This window comes from Tinamus guttatus, unplaced genomic scaffold (genome assembly GCF_059628265.1).
Source record: "Tinamus guttatus ecotype Peru unplaced genomic scaffold, ASM5962826v1 Tinamus_guttatus_pri_ptg000211l, whole genome shotgun sequence".
Lineage (NCBI taxonomy): Eukaryota > Metazoa > Chordata > Aves > Tinamiformes > Tinamidae > Tinamus > Tinamus guttatus.
In genome coordinates, this window is record NW_028288745.1 from 4,686,953 (window position 1) to 4,702,126 (window position 15,174).

Here is a 15,174-nt window from a genome sequence, read left to right on the forward strand (position 1 = left end):
CCTGTTTATTCCTGTAGCGATCTGCGCGCCTTCCTCTGACGCCACGGCCCATTCTCACCCTGCTTGAGCCAGGCCAGGGTCCTGCAGGGCTCGAGTGCTGGCCCACACGACGCAGCAGCTCGAGCCAGGAGTCTGGTGCTGTTGGAGGAGTTTGGTGCTTCGGCGAGACGGAGCAGCTGGAGGCGGCAGGAGCTGGCACCGGACGAGCAGCAGGTAGCCGGGGGCACTAGCGAGCCACTAGATCAGCCCGGCCGCTGCACATCCACACCTCGCCCCGCTCGTCCCCATGGCCTCGGGACATCCGCGGAGGGCTGGTGCAAGCGCCCGTCGTGGGGAGCTGCCCCACAGCCTGCAGAGCAGCCGCATCCCTGCGGGAAGAACCTCCTGCTCAAGGCCAGGGGATGCTCCTGGACTCTCTTACCCAGGAAAGGGCCTCAGTTTTCCAGCTCTGCTGTATGGGCCTGCTTGGTATTACCCAGCCACAGCTGCCCCACACACAGTTCTTGCTGCAGTATGTCCCAGCTTCACAGTTCAAGGTTTAACGGGGTCGTTTGCAACTAAGTATGTTTTCAACAACTAAAGCTAGAAGCAGAGCAAACCCCATCCCAAACAGGGGAACCTGTTCCAGCAGACCCCCTTTGGACAACATTTTATTCCTTGACTCCTCTCTTAGTACGAGGAATCTCTCCGCCATCCCCACTGCTACCTTCACAGGGGGCTCCTGCAAGATGGGACAGGAGCGTGTCCTGCTGTCGCTTCTTCAACAGAGCTGGGAGGGGAGAGGAACAAAAACACCACGCGTGAATAACTCCTGTTTTGCGCTGTGAAGAAACCAAGGAGAAAGGTTTAATCCCCTTACAATCAGCCTACAAGGACATAAGCCTTGCTTTTCAGAGGTGTGTGTCCTTGCACAAAGGAAAGCATTTCAGTGCACAAAAGCCAGAAAAGGGGGAGAACAAGGCAGGCATCTCTCCCTTCTGGTATGCAGCAGCTACACCCAGATAGTAAGAGTTTGAGTCACATTTCTGGGATGACTAAAGGAAAGGACTAGCATTTCAGAAACACTTCTGCACAGCAAAAGAGCCCGTGGCTCTCAGGCATCTGGAAGGACACCGGGCCAGCTGAGGGTCATCACCCAGAAGGGCGACCTTGCACAAAACCCCAGCGCGTGGTCGGCAGAGCCTCCTGCCTGCCTGGGGCACTGGGGTCACTACCACCCCTGGAAAACCTCCAAACAGCAGCTGCTCAGCAGGTTGTGTTTTTATTTTTACGCCACCAGCAGAGGAGCAAGCACATGTCAAAGATGCACAGAATGGTTTCTTCAATGGGCAGAAGAGACTGGGAGAGCAGCATCAGGGCAAAGCACCCACTGCTCTTGTAGCTCATAATGGCACAGCTCTTCACTCATTCTTCCTCAGGGTAGAGGAAGAACAAGCCTCTTGCCCAAGAGAGCGCTGCAGGGGCACCCGAGAGCCTTCCAGATTTTACTGAAGACCCCCAAGCAGAATGAACTTGCAAAATATGGAATTCCATATTGAAGAGCCTGTTGAATAGCAGGGCTTTAGGGAATTGCCCCTTTCTCAGCCATCCCATCTGCACAAGGGCAAACGCAACCCAGTGCTTCCGACCACCACGCAGTGCAATGCCCCACAAGTCCTTCATCCGTAATTCCCTCACCAGCAAGCTCTGTTCACACCAACATCCCAGTGCCCATGACACGTACGTGGCAAAGAGAAATACCCACAGTAACAGCCCTGGGACAGCAGGGGATCAGCACGGGCACAGATTCGGGCGCTGCTCCGAGTCACTGCATGAGAAAGGCTTTAGAAATGGAGCAAGATTTATTGCACCAAAAAAAAAAGAAAGAAGGAAGCAACACTTCCTCCCCAAACAGGCGAGCCCGTCCTGCACATCCTCTGAGCGTCCACCAAGTCCAGACTCCTCCTCACCCGCAGAGGGCTGTTTGTCAACACAGGCTTGGGGGGAACTTGTAAGGGGTGGAAGTCTCAGAAGGCACCAAGGCAGCTCCACAGTGCCTGGCCCATGGGCAGCCTCCTTCCACGGCCCAGCAGTCGGGTGCCTGAATGGGATGTTCATTCTGAATATTGTTTCTCCTGCAGAATGGTTTTCTTCCCAATCTCTCCCGCTTTAACATCCTAAACATCCTTGTGTCCCAGGAAAAATCATTGCAATATGAACTTAAAGCACCAAGTAACTTATAGAGGCTTTCAAACTCCCTGCCTTCTCCGACAAATTCGTGCTTAAAGCCTGTAATAAAATGCAAAGCACCAGCCCGATGCAGCACCACGAGACGCGGTGTTTAGCGGTAGGAGAGCGCAGCATTTCGCACCCGGACCTTGCCCGCCCCGCGCTCCGCCAGGCTCCGCTGCGTGCCCGGCACACGGGGCACGGCCGCACGGCGAGCCCGGCATCCCGCCGCGGCCGCCCGGAGCAGCAGCCAAGGGGAGCGCGGCGAGAGGGACGGGGGCGCAGGGAGCCCCGGTGGCACCTGCGCCCCGCTCGCCGGAGCGGCGCCCGCGGCCCCAGCGCTCCCGGCTCCGCCGCGGCCTCCCGGGACCTGCGCTGCCGGGAGCCGCCGGCCACGCGCGGGTCCCGGTGCGCGCGGAGGCGGCCCCGGCCTCGCCGCGCTCGCGGGCAGCGCGCGGGAGCCGCAGCACGAACGGCGCTGCGGAACGGCGAGTCCTGGAGGGCGGCGGGCGCGGCGGCTCCGTAACTCCCGCGGCGAGGCGGGGCGCGGCGGGAGCCCGGGGCGGCGACGCTCCCCCAAGGGCTGCGCGGGCTCCACGCGCCCCAGAGCCGGCGCTGCCCCCGCGGGGGCTCGGGGGGCCTGGCCGCGGGGAAGCCGCCGCGGGCTCGGCGGGGACGGGCGGGGGAGCGGCCCCTCACGGCGGCCTGCGAGGGGCGCCGCCCGCCCGGGGCGCAGGGGCTCGGGCCGCTCGGCACTACCTGGGCACGCAGCTGGGGCTCGAGCCGTCGATCTCCCAGGTGGCGAAGAGGTTCATGGGCACGGGGCGGCCCAGGGCGCCCGCGCCGCCGGGGAAGCTGAGGCGGCCGCGCTCCGCCGCCGCCGCCATGGCTGCCGCCTGGCGCCCCCCGCCGCGCCGCGCCGCCGCCCCGCGCCGCCAGCGTCACGTGCGGGGGCGGGGCGCCGCCGCGGGGCGGGGCTGCGGCCGGCAGGGGCGGGGCTACACCGCAGGGGGCGGGGCTTCTCTGGGGAAGGCGGGGGCTTGGCTAAGTAGGGGTGAGGCTAAAGGGGGCGTGGCTAAACGCGGGGCGTGGCTAAATGTGGGGCGTGGCTAAACGGGGCGCGGCGTTGCTGAACGCGGACGGTGCGTGACTCATCAGGGGCGTGGTCACGCGCGGGAGCGGTCGCACGGGGGCGTGGCTCCCGCGGGGCGGTGGCGCTCGGTGCGGCGGCCCCTCAGTCCCGGGGCCGCGTTGCCGCCCGGGCGCTGCGCCGCGCCGGAAGCGGACGTGGCGCGGCGCTTCCGGCGGCTCCGTGGCAGCAGGGCGGGCGGCAGGATGGTGCTGCTCACCATGATCGCGCGCGTGGCCGACGGGCTCCCGCTGGCCGCCTCCATGCAGGAGGACGAGCAGGTGCGGCGGGGCCGCGCGGGGCGGCGGGCGGGCGGGCGGGGGGCGCGAGCGGGCGGCGGCGCTCACGGCCTCGCTCCCCTCTCAGTCAGGCCGCGACCTGCAGCAGTACCAGAGCCAGGCGAAGCAGCTGTTCCGCAAGCTCAACGAGCAGTCCCCCACGCGCTGCACGCTCGAGGCGGGCGCCATGGCCTTCCAGTGAGTACCGCGCCGCGCTGCCCGCTCGCCCCGGGCTCCGGGGCTCCGCGCTGCGGGCCTGGCGCAGGCCAGCGTGGCCTCTCCGCCCGCTGCTGGGCGGCGGGGGGGCGCCAGCAGGGGCGCGTTCACACAGCCAAAGGGAGGAGAGCGGGTGAGCTTGTGTTGGAGCAAAGGGCTTCTTGCTTTAGCACAGCCTTTAATTGCTTAACGGGCAAATTGCTGGAGGACCTATGGCCAAGATTGCAAGTCAAACTCTGAGCAGAAGTGATTCTGTTCTGAAAGCAGCTCCTGGTTTGCAAGAGCAGCGAGGCGGAGGCGTGCGGGCGCCCCTTGGCCGTGTGGGCGCCCGTCCTGCTGGCTGCCCAGCTGCAGGAGCCCTCCCGCTGCGCGGGGATACCTCGTACTCCAGCTTTTGGGAAGGGGGAAGCTTCTCAAAGGGCTGTCGGCCTCCTCTTGGGCAAAAGCTCTGGTGTTTCGAGGCGAGTGTTTCTTGTGATTGACTATTACAAGATTTTTTTCCTTCCTTCTCCGGCTTCTGGTTGTCCCTGATAACAGAGACTTACAGGGGAGTGCCTGGGGCACTGATTCTAGTAGTGCTGGTGCGATTGGGGCGTTGTTAACTGCAAAGTGCTGCACAGAGTCTTTTAGAGAGCTGCCAGGTCCTAAATGTGTCCCTGGCACCGCACTCGGAGATCCCCATGTGTCTCTGGTTGATGCTGGGGGCTTGGGAAAGAGCCCTTGCGGTGCCTAGCAAATCCCTCGCTGCGCTGCTTCTAGACCTACATGAAAAACGTCCGGGAACTCTCTTCAGTTTATGCTGCCCAGGAAACCAGGATCTCCTATGGGTGGTTTCAGCAGCACCAGCGGAATTTGGGCAGGTTCGTGGTTTGAAAAGCAGCGGGGGTTGTGCCCAGCTGCCTGAGCAGGGAGGAAAGGAGCGTCTTGCCCCTGGCCTGAGTCAGTCCCCAGCTGCACAGCACTCAAGTGAGGGCTCGGTTTTAAGCGAGGATGTTAAGACAGGACCTGTGTGAAGAGAAGATGACTTTGGGGTCATTAAAAAGGTACTTCCTGTAATCGTGCTACAGTAAGGAGAAGAGAGGGAGGCCTCTGAGCCCTAGTCTGCAATAGTGCTGACTGGTGACCATGCAGCACATCTTCCCTTGTGCCAGATCAGAGCTCTGGCTGCTGCAGGCAGCAGGACAGAGCGTTTTGTGGTGCAAAATGTAAAGTGCGGCTGAGGATATTGCTGAACTTGCTGAAGTGATGGTGAGTGTTTTTTGCTTGGTCAGTTCAGAGAAAAGACTTGTGTCGTGGATGAAATGTGAAGCTCAAACCAGGGCTGCTGAAGCAGGTTCTGTTAAATGTAACAATTAGACTTCAGATCTGGGAGCTGTGCTACCCTTTCAGGCACGATACTCGGTACACGTGGCCATGCAGGTAGAGCAGCACCTGTGGAGTCGTCATTAGGTGACCTTTGGCTGGTTAATGGCATAACTGCTCCTACCCCATCACGTTGAAAACAACCCTTGGCCCTTGCCACTAGTACCGGCTATAGGGATTAAGCTTTCCTGTTTCAAAAGATCCAAAATAAATATAGGAAATCTAGTTGCTAAAGCTGTTGTGTGGAAATCTGGAGTAGCGAAGTCGTAAGTGGCCAGCTGTGGTGTCTACCCTTGTGTGCAGCCCTGCCAAGCAGCTGCCCAAGCAGCTGCAGTGCGGAACGGACAAGTGCAGCGGTGCAGGGACCCCCTTTCGGTGCTGCATTGAGGTTGATGAAACTTTCCAGTGCAGGGCAGAGTGCGGTGTTTGCTGTCTGCACTGCTGGCAGGTTGATGTTGGATCCAAGGCTCCTAGTATTGCATCAGGGAGAAGCCAGTTGGGAAAGGCAGCTGGAGAGCCGTGGGCAGGATGGCCGGCCAGAGCCGAGCGCACAGCTCTCCCGGCAGGGCTGCTCTCAGGGAGCGCTGCTGCCTCACACGGGTTTGCTTTATTTTAAAAGACCTTTTCTGCCCGTGACCATGGTCAAATGAAGCTCCAGGTGATGCTGCAGGGAAAACCTGAGCTGGCAAGGAGGTCTCTGAGGACGAGGGAGGATCAGGGGTGCGAGATGTGCTGTGGAGCTGTGGCTGCAGCAGCTCAAGCCAAGGGCATGGAAAGGGCAGAAGAGTTTCTTGCACAGGCACCCTTGCATAAAGGGGTATAGCTCCAATGCCTTCCTTCAGGATGGGCAGTTCAGTTGTTCTTTGCAGTGTGGCTATGTTTGCATCCAGGCTATAGAGACAGCAGAAGAGAATAATCTAGAGCCTCAAAACTACAAGTAGAGAATGGCTAATTCAAAGGATTTGTATTTTAAGGGATGGTGGGAAAGAGATGGAAGTTTGATGCATCTACTAGCATGTTTTATGTTTTAAGGCACTTAGTTAACTACAGTAGCCTTATAACTGGGTTAGTTTTCTAATACCCTGTTAATGCGAGTGCTAATCGGACTGCTACGTGCTGGTGCTAGACGGCGAGTCCAAGGAGGGTAAAGTAAAAGCAGTTTTTAATCCCCCCCTCCGAGAATAAACATTGTGAGTATGTCCAGGGCTATCTGCCATCTCCACTACCTTAGCTCTAGGTGAAATACTCTTCCCTCTGTTTTTCTACTGGCCAAATAAGGAGGAAAACATAGTAGGGATTGCACAACAGTAGACAGTTGCAGGAAAGCCTAAATAGCCACTTTTCTGTCTAGCCAGGTCTAAATCTCAAGACTGGCTCCACTTTACTGGATATTTCAGCGGGCTTTTTACTTGAGTTGTAATGAAAAGCCCCTGTTCTGGATTGCTGACAGAGGCACTGGAATGTGTCCCGAGCCAAGGTCAGGGCTAAGCACCAAGAGCAAGAGGGAATTGGGGAATGGGGGGGACGGGAGGGTGAGAACCCAACTTCTGTCCTCGCCAGGAGCAGCAGTTCTCAGGCTGCCAGCACTGCAGGCCAAGAGCTGGTAGCGCCGCTGCATTTGGAGGCTGCACATCTGCACGCGAACTCGTGGGATCCCTCCTAGCACTGAGGCTTTTGCCCCAGCTGCTTTGCAGATGGTGCAAGTGAAAAGCAGCAGCCACCGATAGGTTAGTGCTGGGGAGGAAGGGGCGCTCAGCCCTTCAAAGAGGAAAGTGCCCCCTGAGACCAGGTTCCTTTGGTGTCCTGATTTCAGGGCTTGCTCTTTGTGAAATTTGGGTGCCTGTTTGTGCTCTTAGAGCTGTCTCTGTTGCCTTTTTCCCTGCTCGGTGCAAGCGCTCTTGTATTCCCTCCTCCTCCTGGCTGCAGAAGGCCTGGGAGGTGTGAGAGTGTCCTTGCTTTTCTACTCCAAAATCAGAAATCTTATTGCAGATACGTATTTTCTAAGCTAGTGATACTCACAGACGAACTTTCGTTCCACTGAAGTCAATGTTGAGGGCCCCTGGAGTGAGTACAGGGTCTGACGCTACAAGAAAACTAATGTGCAGAAGAAAAGACATGTTTGGTAGGATTGATTAAAATTGATTGATTAATGCTGTGTCTGCTGCTCTCCTAGCTACATCATTGAGAAGGGGGTGTGTTACCTGGTCCTATGTGAAGCTGCGTTCCCCAAGAAACTGGCCTTTGCATATCTGGAGGACTTGCACTCGGAATTTGATGAACAACATGGCAAGAGGGTGCCAACGGTCTCCAGGCCCTATTCCTTCATTGAATTTGGTGAGGTCCCTCCCCCTGGGGCTAGCTGGGAAACCTCTTGGAGGGGTGGGAACGAGGAGCCGAGGGATCCTCTTGAGCTTGGCTTCAGGAAATGCCACTTCAACTTCCTTTTGGTACTATAAAAATGAGTGTTTTGAGCTGGAAGTACTTGCAAGTAGAGAAATAGCAGGAAATGGTAAATGTGCTTTGATTCAATTTCCCTGTTTTGAGTCTCTCTAACTCTTAGCTTCTCTCCAGCGCACTCGAGCCCTTGATGAAAGGGAGTGGGATGAAAGTGCGAGGGAAGCAGTATCCGCTAGGGTGCTGGAAGAGGAAGGAGAACTCTGGATCTGTTGGCCATGCAGCAGGAAGGTCTCAGACACCCTTCCTTGCTCTTGGGCTGCGGCCCCGCTGGCCTGGTGGGACAGCCCCTGCAGAGCAGTGTAACAAGGAGCCCCAAGGACTCTCTTGTGCTGTTTAACTCCATCCGTTCCCACTTCCCAGCAAAAGAAGCATTAGGCTAACTCTGAATGCTGTTGGACCCCACACACCTTCGTATCCCTGTTTGAGGGTGCCTTTCTATGGTTCCTGTGCTTGGCAAAGCAAGCAGTAGGGGAAATCAACCTTTCCTCTGACAGTCACCTCCTGTTCCAGACACCTACATCCAGAAAACCAAGAAGCTCTACATTGACAGCCGGGCGCGGAGGAACCTGGGTTCCATCAACACAGAGCTGCAGGACGTGCAGAGAATTATGGTGGCCAACATCGAAGAGGTCTTGCAGCGAGGAGAGGCGCTCTCAGGTACGGGGGCGGCTCCGCTGTGGGGTGCGGTGCCTTGGTGGCTGAGCAGACAAGGCGCTCCTCAGGGAAGGACTTTCCAATCCCTGATCTCCTGAGAAAACAACAGAGCCCACGGGCATTTCATTTTCATCGGCTGCATGCCGCAGCAGCTAGCAGTAGTGTCTCCATGTTTGGGTGGCCCTTATCCTGGTGGGGCAGGCACTGCAGGTAGCACAAGGCAGGCTGCTCTGTGGGACCACTGCACTTCCCGTGGCTTCGGAGCAGCTCCTGGAATGTAAGATTTGGGGAACATCTGGTTGTGTTAATCGCAGGACTAACTTCTCTGCCCTCTCCCTTTAACAGCTCTTGATTCCAAGGCCAACAACTTGTCCAGTTTGTCCAAGAAGTACCGTCAGGATGCAAAGTACCTGAACATGCGTTCCACTTACGCCAAACTTGCAGCCGTCGCTGTGTTTTTTATCATGTTGATCGTCTATGTGCGGTTCTGGTGGCTGTGAGCAGCTAACAGTCACGAAGAGGGAAAGCCTGTAGCCTGGCAGGTGTATTTGTGCAGGACACTGTTCACGGGGATGTGCATTAGAATCCACAGAGGACCCTCACCTTTCTGGGAATGTCCTGGAAATGTTAGGTGACACCTGAGTACTACACGTCTTAGTGAATCCTAACCGTAGGTATAAAGGCTTGTTGACTACAGGCTTCTCCTCTGAGACAGTTTGCACTAGGGGACTGTAGAGTTTGACCTCCCGGAGTTGTGCACCCCTGCTGGGGTGAGCTCTGGGAGCAGTCAGTGGGTGCAAGGTAGCAGAATCACGCTGTACGGCCTCCTGTTGCGTAGCTCTAGTGGGAACTGGACTCTAATGAACATTCCTTGTGTTGGCAATGTTTGCTTTTCTAGAATCTGGGTCTGGAGTTGTTGGGTTGTTTTTTTTTCTTTTCTCTCTCTCTCGCTCTCTTTTTTTTTTTTTAAGGCAAGACTCCCCTGTTTGAAGGCAAGTTCTGCACTGTACATATGATGCTTGCTTTCACATCTGTTGAACTAGCTGTTGTTGAGTTCTTTTCTGACAACTTTGCTTGTTACACTTCCAATTATTTTAGCAACAAATGGATGTTAAATTATGCCTTAAGATACATTCTGGCTAGTACTAGGAGAGGCATTGGAAGACTTCTCCATTATCAATTCCTACAAAATTAAACTGCAGGTTTCTAAGTGTCCACTTTCCCTCTCCCAACAGCTGTGTATGAGAGTTGTTTCCATGGGGTTAAGAACAGGGTGCTTAAATGCTGTTGGACCAGGCACGGAGCAGGCAATATCAGCATTCTGCTTTTTTTCCCTTCTATCTGTAGATTCACTTTGTTATTTCCTTCCTCTTTGTAGCTGTGCTTTCCAAAACATGTCAAAACTGCCATCTCTGGGATGCTTATTTTTTTTCTCCCTCTTCATTTCACCCCAGACAACCAAAAAAACCCCCCCAAACTCTGAATGTTGCTGTGAAGAAAAGGCAGTGTTTCCTCAATGAATGTTTTAACTTTGTGAAGGATCCAGGCAGGTAACAACTTCAAAGCAGTGGAATCCTTTGGAAATGTCACCTTTTTTTCCCTTGTTGCCACCCTTTCCCTACCTCACTTGGGAAGTTGAAGCTGTAGCTGAAGGAAGAACTCCCTGTGGGACAATAGTCTATAAGCTGCTTATTTCTCATGGGCCAATCTATATAGTTCCAATGTAATGTGATTTTTGTCCATCTGTGCTAGGAATAACATTTTATCAGTCAGCTTTTTTTTTTAAAAAAAAAAAAAAAGAAAATATGCAGCTCAGGCATTTCTGCTCTTTTCTGCACTTGGGTGCCTGTTTCTGTCACTGTGTGGGGAATGGGCACCACCACGGAAAGAAGTTTCAGGGCTCCCCAGCACCTTTTAAGAGCACATGATCCTGTGCAGTTCTGGAAGTGCAAACTGTGGTGTGAAAGTGTTTCCTGCTGCTGGATGGGGAACGGGACACTCGTCCCGGCTGGAAGCACAGCCCGTCTTGGCTCCTCTTTCGAGTAGCAGGGAAGCAGATGGCACTTGTCTACCGCGGATCAACCTGGTGACCGCTCTGTCACCTACTCTAAAATCACCTGGTTCTCTGCATGGCGCCCCCCTATGTTACTTTGTAGATTGTTGCGTTATTTTTTAATCTAAATTGTGTCCCTAACAGGTGAATGTCCCAGTGATGTAGGTCTGTGTGTAATGTAGGTCCTCAAAGGTGAGCAGACACCGACTGTACCTGGATGGTGACTCGAGGGGAGGGATGTGCTCTGCAGCGAACGGCAGCCCCGTGAGCAGCTGCCTGCTGCAGCCCCGCTGTCAGCAGTGAAATAAAAGCTTTCAAACCTCCCCTCTGCTGCGTGGAGTTTCCTGCCTGTTATTTTCATGCGTTCAGAGGATGCTCTCCCCCCTTTTACGGGGATGAGAGGGCACAGGCCTTTTGGTGGAGCCCTCCGTAACTGAAGCCAGCTGGGATGACAGCAGGTACGTGTGTGGGTGATGCTCATGGCTGTCCCCACGCCCAGGCTGGGACAGAAGCCACGGGCGCTGCTGCCTGCAGGTGGCAGTGCCTGTAAGGAGCTGCTGCGGCCGGTGCTTGGGGTGCGCTGCCCTGTCCCGGGGGTCCTGTGCAGCCCCTGGGCCTGCAGCCACAGTCCTGCTGCGTGTGGGCAGGCCTGGTGGGTGCCCCACTGCGCTAGCAGGGACACGAGCCCGCCGTGGTGCGCCTTCACGGGCCCTGCTGCGTGTCCTGCTGTGTGAGAGCCCCCAGTGTCCCCCTGCCCGGCCAGGGGCAGCAGCACGTGCTCCGTTGCACGAGCGCCTGGGTGACCTTTAGAAAAGGAGGGCACCTATTTGCTGCTGCCTGAAAGCGACGGCCCTGCGAAGGGCAGGGGGCTGCGCTGCTGCGGCAGGGCCTGGCTCTGTGCCAAGGGCTGCTGGCTGCAGAGAAGAGGCGCTCCTGCTGCTGGCCCCTCTCGTGACAGCGCCTGCAGGCCCATGTCGCCTGCTATCCAAACACGTCTCTTCTCATCGTGTTCCGTCCCACGGCAGCCCTTCCCGCCCCATGGCATCCCCTCGTGCCCTGTCTCATCCAGGAGGACGGGGCTGGGCTGCCCCCGAGCCTCCTCTGTGCCCACCCCCAAGCTGCGGCTCTGCCCGTGCGTCCTCCCGGCGCTGCCTCAGCGTCCCGCCGCCGAGTCCCGGGGGTCACGTCCTGTCCCCAGGCCGCGGGGGCGCCCCGCGCGGGGGGCGGCAGCCCCTCACCGAAAGGCGCGATGCGAGGCGGGACGGGGCGGTGCCGCGGCTCCCCGGCGCGGGAAACCCGCTCCCCGCGAGCAGCCGGGCTGCCCCGAGAGGCCTGGGCGCCCCGCGGCCCCGCCGCTGCCGGGGGGGCCGGCGCCGCAGCGGCCTCGCCCCCGGCCCCGTCCCGCGCGCGGCCCCTCGCGCGCCCCCCGGCGGCGGCCGCGGCGGAGGAAGCGGGGGCGGCGGCGCGGCCGTGTCCCTCCGCGGCGGCGCCATCGGGCAGATCCCTCCGCGCCGCCCCGTGCCGCGCTGCTGCGCTCCGCTGCGCTGCGCTGCGCTGCGCTGCGGCGGGAGCGGCCGTGGCCATGGCCCGCGGAGCGGGGCCGGCGCTCGCCGCGCTCCTCGGCCTCGTGCTGGCCGTGCTGAGCCGCGCCGAGACCGCGGCCGGTGAGTGCGGGGCCCGCGACGTGGCGCCGGGGCGGCCGGGGGGCGCTGGGGACGCGGCCGGGGCGTGAGGCCGGGCCGGGAGCGGCGGGGGCATCTCCCGCGTGGGGGGCCGCGCTCGGGGCGGGGGTTGGGGGGATCCGGCTGCCCCGGGCGTGCGAGGCCCCGCGGGGCGGAAAGGGAGCGGATTTCGCGGGGTTTTGCCCCAGAACCGCCCGGGTGTTTGCCAGGCCCCCGTAGCAGGGGCGAAAGCCGCCCCGGGGGGTGTTTGTTTGGGTGGGAACGGGCAGCCGCGGCCGGGAGCGTGGCGTAACGCCGGTGGCGTAAGCAGCACAGCACTTAGCCAATTTTCAGCTCTTTTGGCTTGCCCTGCTTTCATCTTTTTTGGCTGGAGCTCAGCCTTGGTACCGAGAGCCGCCCTGACCCGCTTCGGTGCGCTCCAAAGTGGGTTCGGGAGCATCAGCGCCCGGAGACGCGTGCGTGTCCGCGGCGTCGTGGGCTCGGAGCCTGCGCACGGGGAGCGCGGCCAGCCCTGGCACGGCGAGAGAGCCCAAAAACCCCTGTGCCCGGGAGGCCGGGAACGGGCACGGGCCAAAGCAGCGGGAGCTCGCACGGAGGTTGCAGTAGGATGAACTGAGCTCTGAGGCTGCCGTTTGGAAGCACAGGAGGGAACAGGAGGGAAAAGTTTGCCGCCTTCCATCACTTGCAATGAACGTGATGCAGGGGCGCTTCAGCCTCGTTGAGGAAATGCCTCCGCGTGCGGGAGGAAGGGGCGACGCGTTCGAGCGCTTCCCGCCCTTCTCGGCGTCCAGGCGAGGTGAATCCACGTGGGCCTGTCTGAGCTACGCGCGCCCTGCGCGGGGTCAGTCCTGCGCAGCCTCACAGCGCTTGAAAAACACCAAGGACCAGCAGGCTTTGACTACCTTTGTGACTTCTCTATTTTTTCTTTTTTCCCCTTTTTGCGCCTAATAAGGCGGCTCACTCATTGCAGGTCACCTGAAAACTGCCGGGGTGGGAGAGGGGGGCAGTGGAAGCAGCGTAGTGATGGACCAAGCGAGCGGCCCCTTGTTTCACGGTTCCGGTCTGCCTTACGTTCCGAGTCGGAGCTGGCGTCTACCCTTTGGGCCGCTGCAGTTGTCCTGGATACTGAGTATCCGGGATAGGCTGTTTGTGTTTTTACTTTGGAATGATAGTTATTTTGGGAGACTTTTTTCTTTTTTTTTTTTTTGTGAATATGACCTGCTTAGTCTTACTGCCGTGTTAAAAGAAAATGGTCGGAGCAGAGGGGAGGAGGGAAAAAGAAAAAAAAAAAAAAAAAAGTTGCTTCCTGAATATGTTTTGGCCAGATTTGCTTAAAAAGGATGGGAAAAGTGAAAACTCTTTCAAGTGGAAGCTCTTCCAGGGTAGACATGTGGTGCATGTTGGGGCTGTTATTTCCCAAAGTGATTTATGCAATCCAGTAAGATGGCAAAAGACTGTTTTTGCGAAGACTACGTGTCATGCCCATTTATTTAAGCTGTGGCTCAATACCAGTCTGCTGCTAGACCGAAGGATTTCCTTTCCTGACAGGGAAGGATTCTTCCCTTCCTGCACCTAGGAGGCTGGTTTAAGTCCTGCTGTGGTGCAGAAGCTGAATTTGCGCTGTGGATCAGAGCTTGCTCCCCTGCTACATGCAGCCTGGTTGTCAGAGAGGACAAACCTAGGAGGAAAAGGGCTCCTGGCGTTGGTGAGAATCGGAGCTGCCGTTGGGAGTGGAAGCTGGGGCTAGGACGAGAAGAGAAAGATGAAGTCACCGAAAGGGCATTTCCAGACACGTCCGGATTCACCTGTCACGCCGTCCTTGTGCAAGCGCCGGCAGGTACCCGACACCAGCCCTGGCAGCCGGCGCGGGAGGCTCCGGGCCGTGCCAAGCGCCCTGGGTTGGAGCGCGGGCCCTGCCGCGGCGTGAGCCCCGCGCTGCAGCAACTCGCTTTTCCAGTCGAGCCTCTGCTTTCCGACAGGCTGCAGTGGCAGTAAGCTGGGGTGGGGCGGGAGCACCTGCAGCTTGGTGAGAAAACTCCCCATAATTGCCATTAGTGTTGACAGCGTTTGTTCCTTTTCTGATCAGGCGATGGGTGAAACAGGAATTCTCCTGAGTAATGTGGATAATTACAGGGAGCTTCATCATTATTGCTATTAACCTTCATTTCTCTCAACCCAAATTCGCCAGGCTGCCGTTGATTATCAGCTCCTGATTTCCAGCAGATTGCAGTGCATCTAGAGCACTGGGAAGGTGATGCCTTTGCAAGCTGCATTTTGGCATCTTTGCTCTTAAAAGAGCAGAACTTGTGAAGGCTTTAGGGAGTGCTTGCAGTCCTGGTGTGCTTGCTCCATGCAGATTCAGCGAAGAGCAAGTCTTGCTCGATCATTCGGAGGTGGTGCTACTCTCTATCAGATTTGTTCTTATCAAAGATGCTGATTTAGACTTTCAAAATTGAGGGCGGTTAAATTTGGGCTAGCTTACATCACTTCCTGCAGGGCATCATTTAGCCAATTAAAAAGATGTGAAGACACTCTCCCAAACGTTCTCAAGACTTGAATCCCATGGGAAAAGGAGGAATTATGCCTCTGGTAGTATTCAGTATTTGAATATCTTACAATGGGTAGATTGGGCTTTTGTCAGCTTCCTCAGTTTTTATTTTTCCTTTTATTTTTTCCTTTTATTTCTTTTCCTGCTGCTGCAGTAAGTTGGTGTTTTTCGTTAATGTTGTTGATCTGGTCCTTTTCAGCTCCTCCTGATTTTTAAAAACTGTTTGTGTTACTCATGGCTTGAATGGTCGTGCTGCAGGAAACCATCCCTGTCCTCAGGATTTGGGGCAGTCGGGATTTGAACGGGTGCCCTCTGTAATGTGAGGGGTAAATGCAGGGAGATCAGCAGAGCTTTTACAGCCTGCTGCTTCAGGACTTGGGAATCTTGCTGAAAGACAGACCCAAATGTTCACAACTTGCAGTTGACCCAACTGCGTTTTCTTTCGGTTTGTGCCCGTGGCTGCAAAGCCTAGGAATGGTTCAGGATCGTTAATCCTGACTCCTGCTTTGGGGCATATTAAGGAAATGTCATCCATGTTGGAGAAAGAGCTTTCCTAAGTGTCTCCGTTAAAATGGCCTTCTGTAGTT

The 15,174-nt window shown here is 57.1% G+C and overlaps 3 protein-coding genes across 6 annotated transcripts in view; 2 read left to right on the forward strand and 1 right to left on the reverse strand.

Moving 5' to 3' along the window:
* The window catches only part of PACS2 (phosphofurin acidic cluster sorting protein 2), a 59,002-nt gene extending 55,900 nt beyond the window's left edge, over nt 1-3,102 (reverse strand). For all 4 annotated transcript variants that reach the window (XM_088524413.1, XM_088524412.1, XM_088524411.1 and 1 more), the window contains exon 1: nt 2,968-3,102. In XM_088524413.1, the coding sequence (XP_088380539.1) occupies nt 2,968-3,095 (128 nt within the window). In that variant the 5' untranslated portion in view covers nt 3,096-3,102. The remainder of the gene's footprint in view (nt 1-2,967) is intronic.
* Nucleotides 3,103-3,543: 441 nt separating this feature from the next.
* SEC22B (SEC22 homolog B, vesicle trafficking protein) lies at nt 3,544-9,150 on the forward strand. The gene is made up of 5 exons (XM_088524414.1): nt 3,544-3,618; nt 3,704-3,813; nt 7,367-7,527; nt 8,161-8,307; nt 8,650-9,150. Exons 1-5 carry the CDS (start codon nt 3,544-3,546, stop codon nt 8,802-8,804), a joined length of 648 nt encoding a protein of 215 aa, XP_088380540.1. The 3' UTR covers nt 8,805-9,150.
* A 2,777-nt stretch (nt 9,151-11,927) lies between these two features.
* The window catches only part of NOTCH2 (notch receptor 2), an 84,375-nt gene continuing 81,128 nt past the window's right edge, over nt 11,928-15,174 (forward strand). The window contains exon 1 of the mRNA XM_088524416.1: nt 11,928-12,021. Within this exon, the coding sequence (XP_088380542.1) occupies nt 11,940-12,021 (82 nt within the window). The 5' untranslated portion in view covers nt 11,928-11,939. The remainder of the gene's footprint in view (nt 12,022-15,174) is intronic.

Excerpts from the sequence above, each read along its gene's own strand:
- SEC22B (XM_088524414.1), top strand. The coding sequence starts at position 3,544 with ATGGTGCTGCTCACCATGATCGCGCGCGTGGCCGACGGGCTCCCGCTG. Across the intron at positions 3,619-3,703 it reads CCATGCAGGAGGACGAGCAG|TCAGGCCGCGACCTGCAGCA; the intron begins GTGCGGCGGGGC and ends CTCCCCTCTCAG. Across the intron at positions 8,308-8,649 it reads GCGAGGAGAGGCGCTCTCAG|CTCTTGATTCCAAGGCCAAC; the intron begins GTACGGGGGCGG and ends TCCCTTTAACAG.